At 41.9% G+C, this 19,233-nt stretch overlaps 1 protein-coding gene across 1 annotated transcript in view; it reads right to left on the bottom strand.

Annotated features, from left to right (window-relative positions):
* Positions 1 to 19,233, bottom strand: part of LOC129450128 (ras and Rab interactor 2-like) — a 34,781-nt gene that overhangs the window by 10,131 nt on the left and 5,417 nt on the right. Inside the window, exons 6-8 of the mRNA XM_055212614.2 lie at positions 16,263 to 16,335; positions 5,442 to 5,533; positions 1,094 to 2,218 (exon numbers count right to left, since the gene is read on the bottom strand). Of these exons, the coding sequence (XP_055068589.2) occupies positions 1,094 to 2,218; positions 5,442 to 5,533; positions 16,263 to 16,335 (1,290 nt within the window). The remainder of the gene's footprint in view (positions 1 to 1,093; positions 2,219 to 5,441; positions 5,534 to 16,262; positions 16,336 to 19,233) is intronic.

The raw sequence follows: 19,233 nt of genomic DNA, 5'->3' as shown, positions 1-19,233 counted from the left end.
TTTGTGTGAGAGATTAATGTTCCTGTAGCTCAGCGGTAGAGAGCAAAAGGTTGTGGGTCCATCCCAGGAAATACACATAATGATCAAATGTATTAGAGCCCGACCGATATATTGGCAGGCCGATATTAGACATTTTCCGAACTATCGGTATCGGCATTAATAATGGCCGATAAATGAATATTTTTAAAAAACGGACGAAACAGCCTTCAACCGTGTCATGAGTGTTGCCGTTGTATAGTTTGTCCACCAGAGGGCACTCTACAACCTCCCTGTTGGCAACACTCTTGTATAACGCGTCACACCTCCTGCAACCTGCTGATCCAGCCAGAGTCGGGCAGAGAGAACAACGGTTAAGTGAGTTTATGGTGAGTTGGTCACGAGACAATAAATGAAACAAGTTTCTTTTTAAAATGCATTATCATGTTATTTTAGTTAAAACTCATAAATAACTACAAATAACTAATGTTAGGGAAATCTGTTAATGTTTTGTTGCGCGTTTCTGAAATGTAAAACCAACAAACATTTGTATCATTATCGGCCTTTATCGGTCGGGCTCTAAAATGTGTACCACTGTAAGTCGTTTTTGATAAACCCGTCTGCCAAATGCATATGTTGCATTAATGTAGATATGTTGTGCTTTTCATTTTTCATAATCTATTTCGACAGCAGCTGTCAAGCATGAACTTGTTCATGCAAACCGGGTGAGTTATACAATCTCTTTTTACATATCTGTGGTTATCTACTGTATAAGGGAAACTTTGACAGCTGTTTGAGATGCATCTAAATGTCAGCGTGCAGATATCTATATGCAGACGTATTTTACATCAGAGAAATGTTTTATCAACAGTAAAGCATACACGTAATTTAGGTGTCATAAAATCGTTACAGAATAACCGTAGTGCAATATAACTCCAACGCCTTTCTTCTAGATATTTTTCCCTTGTCAGCCTTGTTTGGAACTACTAAAGGTGAAACAATACCAAGCCAACTGCAACTTACTGTACTTCCAGAAACCTAACAAATCTCACCACATCATGCACTGGATTATATCATTTTTGCATCACAAGTTACATGGAGTCAAAAACCGTCTTACCAATCTGGTCCTCAGGTATGTAAGATTCAATGGGTGGCTTTATCTCTGAGCTCTGTATGAGATAAGCCTTCATCTGGGTCATGAACTGGCGAATTGTCTGCAGAAAATCCTGGCAGGACGTGAGGCAGTTTTTGTTCTCCTGCACATAGCTCAAGTAGTCCTGCACCAGGCAACCAAAGTAGGAGCCTTTGTCCTGGGCCAGCTCAATGATCTGTAGTAAGATGCGTTTCTCAGGTTTAGCCAAGACTTTGAGGACCCCTAGGACCTTGCAGAAGTGTCCCTTTAATGCCCGAGGAAAGATGACGAACGATCTCGGACGAGCCCCCGTAAATTCCATCGCCAGGAGTCTGTGGGAACCACTCAGCCGGAGATGTAAGTCTCGCTTTAGTTCCACACCGTAGTCTTCCTCTTCTTCATCGTATTCATTACTGCTGTCGTCCGTGGAGAGCCTTTGACCCATGCCCTGGGACAGGTTCAAATAAAGAGAAGAATCTAGGGAGTCGAATGAAGATGTGGACAAACTTCGGCCACTTGAGCTTTGCCCTTCCTCTTCTAGTCCTGTCCATTGTCGCAGGATGTTGTTGCTGGTTTGGTTTAAAGGAGTATGGGGCAGATTGGCTTGAGATAGGGCCTTAGAGATGGTTTCATCATCCAAAGCGATAATGCAACGGTAACTGTCAATGTCTGGGGCTTGACAAAGTCGTGGTGGAGGGCCAGGATTCTTGGTACTGGGTTGTTTGGATCCCTTGGACATGGTGCTAGACTTGGATCTCTGACTCAGTCTGTTAAAGCCGATGCTTAAAGGCATAGTCCTCAAACCTGGAGGTGCAGTAGGTGTATGAATCAAAATGCGAGGTGGACGAGGGCTGGGTGGAGGAGATGAACAGGATTTTCCTTTGGCTGCTGTTGGGTCTTTTGAGATCACTTGTGTCTGAAGGGGGATCGGTTTGATTAAAGACAAAGCACTGCTGGAGCAACCTTTCAGACCTTCTGATGTATTTGAGCAGGAGTCCTCAATCTCAGAACAGTTGCCGGGCAAGGAGATCAGCGGTTTCTCTTGAACAGGAGGACTGTCTGAAATACAAAGTGTCTCGTGTTGATTGTTGAGAGATGACTTCCAGAATGCTGGAAAAAAGGGAATGTGGTTAATGATTAAAACATCATTGCACAAACACAAATATGAAAGCAGCAAACATACCCAGTTAAACTTCCTACCATGAATGTCTTTGTATGTGTCTCTGTCTTATTATAGCCAGGCAGAGATGGGGACTCGAGTTTGAGACTCGGACTCGAGTGCGACTTAAGTCGCACACACAGTGACTTCAGACTCGACTTGAGACTCCTCCTCAAAGACTTCAGACTCGACTCGGACTCGAGCTGTGCGACTCGTGAACAATGTTTATTTTTAGGAAACATCTGATGATCTCGCTGTTATTCCCCTCCCTCCGTTACCTACAACCTGCCCACAACGTAACATGTGACGTATCTGCTCCGCGCGTGCGGCCGTGAACATACATGTCAACTGCACCGCTGTGCCATTCATCTGAAGCTTTGGGTAGTGCATTAACGGATCCGCGGTTCGGCTCGCATGCAATTCGCGAATTAATATGCAATTTAAATAGGGTAAGTTTATCATTAACGTGTTTCTAAGGCTTGCAATTGTTTAAATGGTTAAACAATGTGTCCGGTCCAGCTCCAGTCAGGTCCAGAGTTACTGCGCTACTTTGTGTCATACTGTAGTCCATTAACATACATTTGCTGAATAGAGCAATGAAAAACAACGTAACGTTTTAATGTGAAGCGACTGCTGCATCTTCTTCCTGAAGCTCTGTTTGGAATTTGCCCTCCGCCTGTGTGTGAGTACCCGTTTAAGTGCCCTCAGTAGTGCACATAGTACAGAGAAAAGTGTTTCAAAAGTTAAGCCAACATAAAATCTTTCTTTTCTTGACAGGGCACATACACACAAAATGATCTCACAGTATTCTTTTTCTAATAAAAACATTTGTTTATGTCTTAAGAAACCAGTCAGAAACCAGTCTGGGCTTATTTGTTCTTAAAGAGACAGTAACCTCAATTAAACTACTTAAGTCTGTGTCATTAATGTTAATCAAACAACCCAAGACAAACAGAAAATCACTAATTTGTACAATAAAGACAGTGTTATTATCCATTTAATTTAATTTCTTTACCTGATGCTAATTTTAGACCTTACTTAATGTGCAACTTTGTTCTTTTTTATAAATGTTTGTAATTTCTTTATTTGTTATTAGAGTTTTATTTGTATTTGAGACTTGATTTGGACTTGAGCTCAAAGACTTGAGACTTGACTTGGACTCCAGCTCAGAGACTGTAGCCAGGCTGTTCATTTCTGTCTTCCTAACGTCCACTGAAGTTCTCGGACAAGTTTAGCAAACTCTCTGCGTGTCAGAAGACTGATTCACAAATGCCATACAAACACACCCAAGCGAAGCAAGCCAAAGCCTCAGTGAGTCACTTTTATCCAAACAGACAGTGTGCATAAGGAGGTGGACTTCATAGAGCACAGGAAAGTGCTCCTCTTTCTCCTCCCCATGTTTTCTCTCCATTTCCCACCCAATTCACACTGTTTTCTGGCTCTCTAGTTTCTAGCCATCGTTTTGGATAGACTTTTTCATATAGAACTTCCACTGGAATGAAAAACATTACTTAGAAGATCATACGTATGGCTGATAACTTTGCCCATACTGCAAGTCAAACTCTGGTCCTGCTAGGACACAGTGGAGATACCACTATGAAGAAACAAAGCATTAGAGGAAGTTGTTAGTCTGTATCTTTACAAAGTGAATATGAATGTGCCTACTGATTTGCACACTCAGTCAAACCCACAACACACATATTAATCTGCCTCAGTAACCTCTATGCTCCAATTGGCCCACACTATCTGGAATGTCAGCTGGCTAATAACATGAGCAGGGTAGCAGGCCTGCATGACCACAGCTGCGATGGACTGACAAATCAAATCTACATTCAAACACAGTTTACTTACATTAGTGTCTTTCTTCAAAAAATCATGTCAAGAAGTAGCCGCTATAATATCATATACACTCATATAAAAGCATTGGGTCAAAAAGGGACATGCCCAATCTGTTGGAATAGGATTGGTATCAGTTGGAGCGGAATTTGAAAGTTGAGAGAGACAACAGCTTTCCCGCAAGTGGGTGTGGTTTTAGTGCCAACAGAGGACACACCCCCAGCATTTGAGAGGAGAGAATCCTGCCTGTTTTTCCAAGATTTTGATAACGTATTTTATGTAATTGCCTGTTTATTTCGTCATCATTAGAATATGAAACTTTAGCCTGAATTTCACAGACAGGGTCGCATAGTGTCAAGGTCACACATTCCCATATTAGTCCAAATATTGACAATGGCGGCACCGGACAAACAAATACATAAAATAACATGTTTTAACTTATATGCCTGTCTTGTAAGTTCATGATTAGAAATAAACATGTGAACGAAAACAATTATCATCATTAAAACATGAAATGATGTATATTAATTGATGGCAGAATTTTTACAAGTGAAAACGTCTTACCTCGCAACGTCTTACGTCTTACTTGCAACCTCTGGTGTGTGTTTGTGTGTGTATGCGCATGCTCGCGTGTGAATGATTACCTTGATTAGTTCATTACTGATAATGAACCCATATTATACACAAATTCATAGTACATTTATTTCATGCTTTACTAGTTGACTTGACAAAGCAGTAATGATTATTCATCACCTGATAAATGGCTATATAGCCATATAAACATAAATAAATAAAATATAAATGCTGGTTCTGATAGAAAGGTCTATTGTAGTCCATGCCCCCACGGGCCAGGGCTGTTTTGGTGACAAAAGGGGTACCTACACTCTTAAAACGAACATCTAATGTGTTGTCCTTAACTGAACACATCTCTGTGTTAATTTTGGAACAACACACTTTGTGTTGTTTTAACACATCTTGTGTTGTCCCTTTTTTTATTTGAACTTAAAACCAACACAAAATGACACATATACTATGTTAAAATAACATAATGTGTTTAATAGGATAACACAAAGCAATGTGTTAAAATTAACACATCCTTTCTTAGAGTGTACACAATATTAGGCAGGTGGTCATAATTTATGGCTGATCGGTGTAATATAAATATTTATTTATTTATTTATAAAAAATATACATTTATTTATTTAAATATTGTATCCAAAGCACTTGACAGAATCTATAGGTTACAAAATCTATAAAAAAATATCAGTGTGTGTTTCCAAAAACTATAGTTATAGTTAATCGTTATACAAAAGTAGGTCAGGCAGGTCAGTACTGTACCTGCACCTTGCTGGGCCACCTCATTCAGATCAGACAGTGTTTCTGCTAAACGAACGGCTTCTGGAAGCTTCAGAGTGCACGGCAGTATGTCCCTGACATGAAATAAACACAGACAAAAAAGATTTAAAGATAACCAAGGGAAGAAATCTAAATAAAAAAGTCTTATTTAAATGTATTTAAAAATTGCCTTTGTTTTAATGTGATCAGAGTTTAGCATTGCAGTCATATTAAATACAACAAGACAGCAATAAAACTTTCGAAAATAAAGTATAGTTTTATTTGATTTATTGTTCAACTGGCAACTAAAAAATGTGTGCAAAAGGAGTTAAAAGAGCACAAACAGTATGAGACGGGTTATATTATATTACATTATATCCGTACTATTCAATTGGTGGCCCCCGTCCAAACCCGGCCCCCAAAGTAATTTGATCCAGCCCTTTATGTAGTCTGTAAAAAAGACATCTCTAGAATTTAGTTAGTTAGACAGCGGGCCCTACAGTTACGAGTTGATGCGCGTGCATCTGTTTCATACAGCATGAGCTGCAGAGCGCGAGTCACGTGACTGGTGCGAGCAGCTGTGTCACGTGTTTATATTCGTGCGTTGGTCCACAAGTTCAACGCGATCGCCTCCCCCGCTCGTGCCCGCGTCTCAATACGCGATAGCTGACAGTGGTGAGTTAAGACAGTGGTTTTCAAACTGGGGGCCGCGAGATGGTGCCAGGGGGGCCCCAGTTTTATGACATTTTATGAAATACATTAATTTATCATGAATTCTGTGTAATTAAACCTAAAAAAATAAGGCTACTAACCAAAACCACTACTTTTTTGTATAATTTAATGGGTTTTTTAAATTAAAATGTTGCGTTTTAGAACAGTTTTTGTCACAAATTTTCTTTGGGGGACCGCGAAGGAATGCACCGTACACAAGGGGGGCCGCATGCTGAAAAAGTTTGGGAACCACTGAGTTAAGAGACCGGACTCTTTTTGAGTCTGTTGGCTGTTTTAACTTTATTTGTTGTATTTCCAGCTTAAAAACACTGCCTTTTCCGACAATTGTTGTCTGATATGTTTATGCTTATCCACAATGACATTAACGTTAGATGTCTTAATAAAGGAAACTCATTAAAACGATTTTGTGAACTAGACAAAAAGATCCTGCCGTTTCTCCAAAGGCTCAAATTGTTATGACTTTGGTTTCATTGACTGCTTTATTTTTGGTTTCTCTGTGTTGGTGTTTTGTGTTTATAGTTTCATGTGCGCGTTTCAATCACGGGTGTAATCAGTGTTATCTGTTTCACCTGCGCCACTCACCTGCAGCATATTTTCATGGCCAATTGTTTCAGTATTTAAACTCTGTGTGTTTTAGTGTTCTTTGCAAGTCCGTCTTTGTATGTGCTCGCCGGTTTCTAGCGCTGCTAGATTCTACTCTTGTCCTGTCTTGTTGCCCAGTTACTCTTGACAGTTTTATTTTGCCCCGTTTAATCTGTGCTATCTGCTACCCGTAGATTTTGGATTCCAGTTTCTGTCATCGGCTGATCTCCGCTTTCTCGTCCGCTGCTAATAGACTGCCTTTCCTTCAGCGAACTAAGGACTCTCACTGCAGCTCTGTCGCTGTCCAGCTGGGCGGTCCCACGCCTGGGGAGCTGTCCAGCGTCTCCTGCCTACTCACAGCACCACTAACGCTCTCTCTCTCTCTGCCCGCCTCAGGATCATCTCGCTCGCCTGTCGAGTTGGCGTTGTGCCCTAGTGAGCTGTGGATCTCTCCTGCTGTGTCGTGTGATCTCCTTTCTCTCTCCCACCGTTCGCCTGAGTGTGGCAGTAGCCCGGACGCGTGTGATCTTCTCTCTCTCTCCCACCGTTCGCCTGAGTGTGGCAGTTGCCCGGACGTGTGTGGTCTATCTCTGAAGCCCAGTGTGTGTGTGGTTTCCTTTTGCCGTCTGCCTCGGAGTGGCCTTTGCGCCCAGACGTGCTACTGACTTTATTACATTTATTTAATAAATATTTTGTCATCTGCTCTGGGATCTTTCTGTCTGTTTTTTCATCGTAACAGAAATATTATGCAAGTCATCGTTCTCACACAAGAATGCAATTAAAACGAGTAACAGTTAATCACCCATCACTCACAGCCCAGCACCTGCACCACTGTATGCGTATCACGCTGACAAAAATACACCTGATTTTACTGCTAAATCTAAAAACATATTCTGTCTTATTAGAAGGTAGCCAAATGTTTGCCAGTTATTAAGATGGCTATTGTAGTTTAAATAGAGGTAGTGAAATAATTAGCTTTGACAAAAACAGCTTAAAACAATGTTATGTTCCATACGCACAACCGGCGCAACGTCATAGAATGTCTCTGAACAGGTTCACGCCCACTTTTGGGGGAAATCGCACTAGACGTTCCATTGACTTCCATTCAAAATGGCGGAACAAAGCAACCTTCGTACACAGCCGGCAGGCGTAAATGGCTTGTGAAATCACTCAGATTAAACATGTTGAGTGGTTGTCTGTCCACCCTGCCTGCCATAGAGCGCGAAAGATAAATTAACATATTTAATTTGGTCAATATAAAAACATGTCTCTTTCATTCTCCCAGCATCAAATTTGTGTAACAACGCTCCCTATTGGCCAGAGGTGTCTTACCCGGACATTAAACACGTACCTCATCGAGTCAACAGGGAAGCAAGTGAATGATTTTACTTCGTATTTGAAAGTTACTTCGTATTTATTTATTATGTCTTTATATTTAGAGTAATGAGTGCACTTTTCCGTCCAGCCATACAACTAACTGGCTTAGCGATATTTCCAGCAATCACTGGATGGTGTTGTTACACAAATTTGACGCCGTGAGAATGAAAGGGACATGCTTTCACACTGACCAAACTAAATGTGTTAATGTATCTTTCGCGCTCTATGGCAGGCAGGATGGACAGATAATTACTCAACATGTTTAATCTGAGTGATTTCATAAGTTATTTACGCCTGCCGGCTGTGTTAAACCGTTGCTTTGTTCCGCTGTTTTGAATGGAAGCCAATGGAGGCGCTGCTTTTTTATCCCCCGAAAAGGGGCGGTGACGAAATTTACAGTCAAGTTCCCGGATGTGCCGGTAGTCCGTATATTATAAACTTTTTTGTTATGTGCACTGAAGTGAGTAAATAAGTTAAATTCTCAATGAGTGTGATATGGCTCTTATTTACCCCTTTAAATGTAGAATAAAGCTTACTTGGGCATCTTATAATGCACTGATGTTGTTATGCAATTTTAAAATACAACATATAAACATGTCTGGATGTAGAAACAGTTTACTTTGACATCTAGCAATGCACTAATGTTGTTGAATGCAGTTTCAAAATACATGTTTGTAGAAAAAGCCTGTTGTACAATGCACTGATTTTGTTTTTATGCAGTTTCAAAATATAACATGAGTATGTTTCAATGTAGGAAAATGTAGTCATCATCACTGATATTTCTCCGGACCCTCATTTGAGATGCTTTTCATGAACTAATTGAATAGCTCTGCATTATATTATATTTTTTGACTGCTAAAATTCCCTGACCATATAAGCAATACAAATAAAGCTTATCTTTGCAAACTCCACTAGTTATTTTAAACTCTTTCCACGCCAGCGTTTAAGTTTAATGCCAGTAAATGTTCTTCTATAAATACATAAATATACAATACATCAAATGAAAGAACAGACCCTCTGGTAATTTTTTCCATCCTATCTTAATTTGTTCTCTTTTTATAACCTCTCAAATATTAGTAGGTTTCTTCAAAAATACCAACTTTTGAGCAAAAAACTAATAATTTTTGTAATGGACTTTTGTTAGAGATCAGGTTTAGAACGAAGATCAAAACATACACAGAGCTTTTACTGATTTTGAGTCAGTGAATGCTTTAAAGGAATAGTCTACTCATTTTCAATATTAAAATATGTTATTACCTTAACTAAGAATTGTTGATACATCCCTCTATCATCTGTGTGCGTGCACGTAAGCGCTGGAGCGCGCTGCGACGCTTCGATAGCATTTAGCTTAGCCTCATTCATTCAATGGTACCATTTAGAGATACAGTTAGAAGTGACCAAACACATCAACGTTTTTCCTATTTAAGACGAGTAGTTATACGAGCAAGTTTGGTGGTACAAAATAAAACGTAGCGCTTTTCTAAGCGGATTTAAAAGAGGAACTATATTTTATGGCGTAATATGTCATTGGTTCGGTGACGGATTACTCCATTCTGTTTAAGACTCTGGCAGCGGCATGCAGCTGGAACTAGGCAGCTCTCCGGGCGCAGTTTATTGAGGGTCTGAGTGACAAGATTCAAGATGAGATAGCGACCCACGACCTGCCACACTCACTTGACGGTATCATCGAGCTTGCACTTAGAGTTGAGGCCCGGATGCTGTTTCGTGACCAGCGCCGTTCTCTCCGTCACCAGGCTTTTCTGAGCGAGTCCACCCAGTCCAGCCAGCCCAATGATTTGATGTCAGTGGAGAGTAAGCCCATGCAGCTGGGCAGGATGCGTCTATCGCAGAGAGAGAGAGAGCGTCGTCTTCAGAATTCGCTATGCCTCTATTGTGGTAAACCTGGACACTTTGCCAAACTCTGCCCGGTAAAAGGGGTCGCCCACCGGTGAATCAGGGGGTCCTGGTGGGCACCACGTCACAGAAAACCTCCACATCATCCTGCACCCAACTACCGGTAACCCTGTCTTTCTCTGGTGTCGATCATCCCACTGTGGTTCTGCTCGACTCGGGCGCCGAGGGCAACTTTATTAGTGAGGATTTGGCTCGTGCTTGTGGCATTTCTGCTGTCTCTCTCGAAGCTCCCCTGGATGTATGGTCCATCAGTGGTCAGCAGATGGCACAGATCACTCATTGCACTCCCCCTGTAAGTCTTTTTATTTCTGGCAATCATCGTGAGGAGATTGTGTTGTACATTCTGCATGCCTCCCTATCTCCCATCATTTTAGGGCATGCATGGTTGGCACAGCACAATCCCCACGATGATTGGCAACAAAGTGTTATTTTAGCTTGGTCTCAGTCTTGTCATGTGTCTTGTCTTGGTTCTGCTGTTTCGGGTTCTGTTTCTTCTCTTCCTCAGGTTTCAGCAGTTGATTTGACCGGAGTCCCGGCGGAGTATGCCAATATCGGTCAGGTGTTCAGTAAAGCTCGGGCCACCTCCCTTCCTCCTCACCGGCCATACGATTGTTCTATCGAACTCCTCCCAGGCACTTCTCCGCCTAAAGGTAGACTTTATTCTTTGTCTGGTCCTGAGAGAGAGGCTATGGACCGTTATATTAATGATGCCCTTCGTGCCGGTCTCATCCGTCCCTCCACCTCTCCCACAGGGGCGGGGTTTTTCTTTGTTAAAAAGAAGGACGGCTCCCTTCGTCCCTGTATTGATTATAGGGGTTTGAATGACATTACAGTTAAGAATAGGTACCCTCTTCCTTTAATGTCTTCTGCTTTTGAGCTTTTGCAGGGAGCACGGTTCTTCACCAAATTGGATTTGCGCAACGCCTATCATTTGCTGCGCATAAGAGAGGGCGATGAGTGGAAGACAGCATTTAACACCCCTACTGGACATTTTGAGTACTGCGTTCTCCCTTTCGGGCTTTGTAACGCTCCGTCTGTCTTCCAGACTTTGGTTAATGATGTGCTGAGAGACATGATTAACAAGTTTGTCTTTGTGTACATAGATGATATTCTCATCTTCTCTCCCTCTATGCAGGAACACACTCAGCATGTCCGCCGAGTCTTACGTCGGTTACTTGAGAACAAGTTATTTGTGAAGGCGGAGAAGTGCGAGTTTCACAGGAGGTCGGTTTCGTTTCTGGGTTTTGTGATAGCCGAGGGTGAGATACGTCCCGATCCAGCCAAGGTCAGAACGGTGGCCAAGTGGCCTGTCCCCGACTCCCGTAAGGCATTACTTCGTTTCTTAGGGTTCGCCAATTTTTACCGGCGATTCATTAGAAACTTTGGTCAGATTGCTCAACCCCTTACGGCTCTCACTTCCACTAAGGAGAGGTTTGTCTGGGGTAAGGAGGCTCAGGAGGCCTTTGATAATTTAAAGTCCCGGTTTATCACTGCTCCTGTTCTTTCTATTCCAGATCCTACCTTTCAATTCATTGTTGAGGTGGATGCTTCGGATGTCGGGGTTGGTGCCGTTTTGTCTCAACGATCGTCTAAGGATGGCAAGGTGCATCCTTGCGCTTTCTTCTCACACCGGCTTAACCCGGCAGAACGAAACTATGACATAGGGAATTGGGAGCTGCTGGCCGTCAGATTGGCTTTGGGTGAGTGGCGTCACTGGTTGGAGGGGACCTCGGAACCTTTTCTGGTCTGGACGGATCATAAAAATTTGGAATATATCCGTTCAGCCAGAAGGTTAACGTCCCGCCAGGCTCGTTGGGCACTTTTCTTTGACCGGTTTAACTTTGTCCTCTCGTACCGGCCTGGTTCAAAAAACACAAAGCCCGATGCTCTCTCTCGCTTGTTCGATGTTTCCGATTCTGTCAGAGAGGAAACCATTATCCCGGAAGGGCGAGTGGTGGGCGCTCTGCGTTGGGGCATCGAACAGCGGGTGAGGGAGGCCGGACGGGAGGGGGAAGTGCCAGAGGGGTGCCCAGCGGGTCTGCTTTGGGTTCCAAGATCGCTCCGTTCCGAGGTCATCCAGTGGGGTCACGAATCCAAGTTCGTCTGTCATCCTGGGGTTCGGAGATCGCTGGCTGCCGTCCGTCAGCGATTTTGGTGGCCCTCTATGGGTTCCGATGTCAGACAGTTTGTGTTAGCCTGTCAGGTTTGTGCTCGCAATAAGGCTTTTCATCAAGCCCCAGTAGGTCTGCTTAAGCCCTTATCTGTCCCTTCCCGTCCCTGGTCTCACATAGCCATTGATTTTGTTACCAATTTACCCAGTTCTAGAGGTTACACTGTAATTTTGACCATTGTTGATCGCTTCTCTAAAGCAGCGCATTTTGTCCCTCTGCCCAAGCTCCCCTCTGCCAAGGAAACGGCTCAGATTATGATAGAACACGTCTTTTGCTTACATGGTCTGCCTTCTGACGTAGTTTCTGATAGGGGTCCCCAATTTATCTCCCGTTTTTGGCAAGAGTTCTGTAGACAGATCGGCTCCACAGCCAGCTTGTCTTCAGGTTATCACCCACAGACCAACGGGCAATGTGAACGGGCTAACCAGGATCTTAGTCGTGCGCTCCGCTGTCTGACATCTCAATATCCGAGCTCTTGGTGCCAACAGTTGCCCTGGATAGAATATGCACATAACTCTCTTCCTGTTTCATCCCATAAGATGTCTCCGTTTGAGGCTTCTATGGGGTTTCAGCCCCCTCTTTTCCCAGATCAAGAACTCGATGCAGTGGTCCCGTCTGCGCTAGCCTTTGTTCGACGTTGCAGACGCACCTGGAGGAGGGCTAGAAATACATTACTCAAGACCTCCAGACGGACCAAAGCCGCGGCTGATCGTCACTGTAGACCCGCGCCCCGCTTTATTTGTGGGCAGAAGGTATGGCTTTCTTCCAAGGATCTGTCTCTCCGAGGGCCATCTCGCAAGCTGGCACCTCGCTTCCTTGGGCCATACAGTATTGAAAAGGTTATTAACCCGGTGACAGTCAAGCTCAGATTGCCTCCTGCTCTCGGTCGGGTTCATCCAGTTTTTCATGTATCTAAACTGAAGCCTGTTTTCTTTTCTCCCCTTAACCCTGTCCCTTCTGCAACCCACCCCTCCCACCCCGCAGCTTTTGGACGGTGCCCCAGTTTTCACTGTTAAATCCCTTTTAGATGTGCGTCGGCGGGGCAGGGGTTTTCAGTATTTAGTGGATTGGGAGGGCTATGGTCCGGAGGAGAGGTGTTGGGTACCGGCCCGGGACATCTTGGACCCTGACCTGATTGTGGACTTCCGTCGGCGACGAGGTGAGCCCTCCCTTGGACCGCCTGGTGGCGGTCGTGGGGGGGGGGTCCTGTTATGACTTTGGTTTCATTGACTGCTTTATTTTTGGTTTCTCTGTGTTGGTGTTTTGTGTTTATAGTTTCATGTGCGCGTTTCAATCATGGGTGTAATCAGTGTTATCTGTTTCACCTGCGCCACTCACCTGCAGCATATTTTCATGGCCAATTGTTTCAGTATTTAAACTCTGTGTGTTTTAGTGTTCTTTGCAAGTCCGTCTTTGTATGTGCTCGCCGGTTTCTAGCGCTGCTAGATTCTAGTCTTGTCCTGTCTTGTTGCCCAGTTACTCTTGTCAGTTTTATTTTGCCCCGTTTAATCTGTGCTATCTGCTACCCGTAGATTTTGGATTCCAGTTTCTGTCATCGGCTGATCTCCGCTTTCTCGTCCGCTGCTAATAGACTGCCTTTCCTTCAGCGAACTAAGGACTCTCACTGCAGCTCCTGGGGAGCTGTCCAGCGTCTCCTGCCTACTCACAGCACCACTAACGCTCTCTCTCTCTCTGCCCGCCTCAGGATCATCTCGCTCGCCTGTCGAGTTGGCGTTGTGCCCTAGTGAGCTGTGGATCTCTCCTGCTGTGTCGTGTGATCTCCTTTCTCTCTCCCACCGTTCGCCTGAGTGTGGCAGTAGCCCGGACGCGTGTGATCTTCTCTCTCTCTCCCACCGTTCGCCTGAGTGTGGCAGTTGCCCGGACGTGTGTGGTCTATCTCTGAAGCCCAGTGTGTGTGTGGTTTCCTTTTGCCGTCTGCCTCGGAGTGGCCTTTGCGCCCAGACGTGCTACTGACTTTATTACATTTATTTAATAAATATTTTGTCATCTGCTCTGGGATCTTTCTGTCTGTTTTTTCATCGTAACAGAAATATTATGCAAGTCATCGTTCTCACACAAGAATGCAATTAAAACGAGTAACAGTTAATCACCCATCACTCACAGCCCAGCACCTGCACCACTGTATGTGTATCGCGCTGACAAACATACACCTGATTTTACTGCTCTTGCTAAATCTAAAATCATATTCTGTCTTATTAGAAGATAGCCAAATGTTTGCCAGTTATTAAGCTGGCTATTGTAGTTTAAATAGAGGTAGTGAAATAATTAGCTTTGACAAAAACAGCTTAAAACAATGTTATGTTCCATATTATAAACTTTTTTGTTATGTGCACTGAAGTGAGTAAATAAGTTAAATTCTCAATGAGTGTGATATGGCTCTTATTTACCCCTTTAAATGTAGAATAAAGCTTACTTGGGCATCTTATAATGCACTGATGTTGTTATGCAATTTTAAAATACAACATATAAACATGTCTGGATGTAGAAACAGTTTACTTTGACATCTAGCAATGCACTAATGTTGTTGAATGCAGTTTCAAAATACATGTTTGTAGAAAAAGCCTGTTGTACAATGCACTGATTTTGTTTTTATGCAGTTTCAAAATATAACATGAGTATGTTTCAATGTAGGAAAATGTAGTCATCATCACTGATATTTCTCCGGACCCTCATTTGAGATGCTTTTCATGAACTAATTGAATAGCTCTGCATTATATTATATTTTTTGACTGCTAAAATTCCCTGACCATATAAGCAATACAAATTAAGCTTATCTTTGCAAACTCCACTAGTTATTTTAAACTCTTTCCACGCCAGCGTTTAAGTTTAATGCCAGTAAATGTTCTTCTATAAATACATAAATATACAATACATCAAATGAAAGAACAGACCCTCTGCCTTAAAAAAACTGGTAATTTTTTCCATCCTATCTTAATTTGTTCTCTTTTTATAACCTCTCAAATATTAGTAGGTTTCTTCAAAAATACCAACTTTTGAGCAAAAAACTAATAATTTTTGTAATGGACTTTTGTTAGAGATCAGGTTTAGAACGAAGATCAAAACATACACAGAGCTTTTACTGATTTTGAGTCAGTGAATGCTTTAAAGGAATAGTCTACTCATTTTCAATATTAAAATATGTTATTACCTTAACTAAGAATTGTTGATACATCCCTCTATCATCTGTGTGCGTGCACGTAAGCGCTGGAGCGCGCTGCGACGCTTCGATAGCATTTAGCTTAGCCTCATTCATTCAATGGTACCATTTAGAGATACAGTTAGAAGTGACCAAACACATCAACGTTTTTCCTATTTAAGACGAGTAGTTATACGAGCAAGTTTGGTGGTACAAAATAAAACGTAGCGCTTTTCTAAGCGGATTTAAAAGAGGAACTATATTTTATGGCGTAATAGCACTTTTAGGAGTACTTCGACTCGGCGCAGTAACACCCTCTCTCTCCCATTATGAGAGGGAGAAGGGGAGCGGACTTTACAGGCGAGTCGAAGTGCTCCCAAAGGAGCTATTGCGCCGGGAAATGTAGTTCCTCTTTTAAATCCGCTTAGAAAAGCGCTACGTTTTATTTTGTACCACCAAACTTGCTCGTATAACTACTCGTCTTAAATAGGAAAAACGTTGATGTGTTTGGTCACTTCTAACTGTATCTCTAAATGGTACCATTGAATGAATGAGGCTAAGCTAAATGCTATCGAAGCGTCGCAGCGCGCTCCAGCGCTTACGTGCACGCACACAGATGATAGAGGGATGTATCAACAATTCTTAGTTAAGGTAATAACATATTTTAATATTGAAAATGAGTAGACTATTCCTTTAATGTTTTATAAGTTGGGTAAGACTGCTACCTTGTGAATAATAGCAGAAATATAGATTACTTTAAAAACTCGTCAGGGAAGCGTCATTGGCAGGGAAGCGTTTTCACTTAATTGATGAGATATCTTGTCAGTGGCGAGAAAAGAGTAAATCTAACCACTGTCTAAGATTTACCAATATTAGTTTCAAAAGTGTTACCTGCTTATACAGTAAAAGGCCACAAGGTGAAAGAGGTCTGCAAAACCAGTTCTTGATTCCTCCAGAGAAAATGCTAGGAATAAAGAATAATGCTTTTAGAACCAGATTATCATTAGTGTATGTACAGTAAACAGAATGTAATCTACATTTCTACTGTCCCATCCACAATTAAAGCTATGGGGTTAAGGGTATCCCTTTAGTTTGGGGATGCCGTGTTTGGCAGGCAGGGTGCTCATAAACCTTTTGTAACACATCCTGTACTATAGCACAGGCAATTGTGTCCATGCCAAAATATGGGTCTGATAATCCAGATGGAGAAATTCTTGGAACTGCTTGTACACGCTTGCTGTCAGGAAACTGTTGTGACTTTTAACTGCAAATACTGTACTTCTAGAGCAAACATATTACTCTATAACTATTATATGTGCATCCCAAATTGCACTAATCTACGTCATTTTGTAGTATAAATAGGTTAAGTACTGTGTTTACATTGAAATAAAAAGTGCACTGTAAGTACCCAATTGAAAAATGACACTGGACACTTTTAACGTTTGCAGTTTTGGGTTGGCCTATCAGATGCTGTGAGAGCAAAGTTCACCTGCGGAGACAATACGCTCATGGCTGTAGCCAGCTATGAGGTCACAGAGATCCGGACCTCTGTTAGTTTTTCATATTCTAGAATGTGAAGATCTCTAAATGGTTAGTTAGTTAGTTTTTCAAAATGACTCATATTGCATATATCATTAAGTTAGGACAGTTTTACTGTATAGTTTAGTGTAAAATTATGGAGATTGACTTAAGCCTTGAAGGCGCGGGTGCTGCAGAATTTAGAGTGTTGCCAGATCCCATTATTAAGAATCCCATTTAGACGTAATATTTTAGCAATAATGTGACACTTTGGGGTATTTAGTTATGTCATATAAGTTATGATTAGGTGTAGGTTAGTGTTAATGATTTCTCTGATTTATTTCTGAAAGACAAGGTTTGAATTTACTTTCTTTATGGACTATTATTTTATACAAACCCTAACCATTTTTACCCCTCAAGTTAATATGAAAAAAATAGTTAGAGAAGAATTTTTTGAAAGCCCCATAACCCTAAAGATTATACTGAAGATAATAACTAAACATAGTAACTAAAGAATATTATCATTAACCTGGTAAAAATAATTAACACGCAGAGACATTTGCCTTTCTCAATACAAAGGCTGCAGCCTCCAGAGGTCGCATTTCGTCATCAAGACTGTCTTATTTCAGAATATTAACAATGATAAAGTTTATTATTCTTAGTTAATCGTACATTGTAGTAATATGGTTATGACTTGTGAATGTAATGCTCAGTTAACTTAAATAAACCAGACTTGATGAAGAATGCAGCCTGCATATGCGACCTCCACACTGACTCATCTATCAATTCCTCAAGAAAACCTTTCAAAAATCTTTTGAATTAGTTTATTGCAAAATTGGAACAAATAATCAACAGTATCGCTTTGTGGCAGCGCAGCACGAGAATTTTAAATTCATGTAGTATTTTCTAAGTAATATCTTTATAGCTTTATAGGGGGTCCTCCTCAATGCTTATAGGAGGTCTGGGACCACCCCAGCCCCCACTCAATTGGAACACCTTTAACAAAGTCATACTGAAAAGATTCATAAGAGCACTAAACAAAGTTAAGTATCTTATAAAGTTCATATAATATTTCTTATTAAAATGATTACAATAATAAGCAGTGTTGCATGAAAAATAATCCACCCTTAGTCAACAATCCATCCTCCAAAACAAACAGACACAGTGTGTACCCAAAGTGTATAATGGCAAAAAGGTTAAGACAGAATACAGAGAAAAATACTAATAAGAAAGTCATTTTTTGCAGTGTTTCTAATTCAATAAATTGAACATTTTCTGTAGCCTAAAGATCTATTTTCTCCCGTTTTTTACACAAGAGACATACTTCATCAAAAATGACTTCTAAGGTACTACTTCAGCTGATTTCATAACATTGTAAACGTGAAGAACAGAAGGAATCATGCAAAATGTAAACATATTTAGCCTACAGAAAACAAATGCTCCGTAACATACTGTGATCAGTTCACTTCATTGGTTTATTACCTTAATTTAACATGAGTAGTTACTACCTTAAGCCCCCATAACTTTAACTGTTTTCATATCTTATGATAACTTGATTGATGATAATGATGCTTTCTCATGTGTATCGTTGTAAAGTCTTCATCGCTAAATCAGTGGCGTGCGCAAGTAATAAGTATCTCGCGGCCCCCTCTGCTGGTGAAAATAATCATTACATGATTGCTCCGGTCTGGTACTACAAAGCCTAAATGTTGATCGGGTTTTTCAGTGTATTTGCTGGTTGTTTTGGACGTGCTGTAAAACGGGGACATTTCCGGGGACACCTTCAGTCGGGGACAGAACACCAAAAAACGGGACTGTCCCCGGAAAACGGGGACGTCTGGTCACGTTACTCTAGACAAACTGTTCATTTTCAGAATGAATCGCGGATGCGGCTTGAAAACAACGGTTTAATGCACTACAAACGGCGAAGACAAAAAATTTCCGAGGCTCCGCCCGCACCTCCTCGCAACTCCAGGTATGTCCGGATTTGTCATTGTGCTAATATTGCTAATAGAAACGGTCAACAAACACTTCCTCATCCGATAATGCACTGCGCAGTTGACTATGGCAGCTGGTTTAGTCCAAAATGCGCAGTACTTTTGCAGTTAGGTCGGTTCGATCTCGGATCCTGTTCTCACCACAAACGAACCGCTCTAGAGTTCGTTTGAAAGCGTACCGAGACCAGCTCTGCAAGCTGGTCTCGGTCCGCTTGTTTGGTCCGCTTTTGGTACGCACCAGAGTTCGATTGCTGCATTCTCACCTGCCCAAACAAACTGCACCAACTGAGCAATCGAACTCTGGTACGATTCAATCGAACTAAACAAGGCAGGTGTGAAAACCCCCT

The sequence above is a fragment of the Misgurnus anguillicaudatus genome, chromosome 8 (assembly GCF_027580225.2).
Source record: "Misgurnus anguillicaudatus chromosome 8, ASM2758022v2, whole genome shotgun sequence".
NCBI classification, from domain to species: Eukaryota; Metazoa; Chordata; class Actinopteri; order Cypriniformes; family Cobitidae; genus Misgurnus; species Misgurnus anguillicaudatus.
This window is presented reverse-complemented; position numbering and strand designations above follow the sequence as displayed.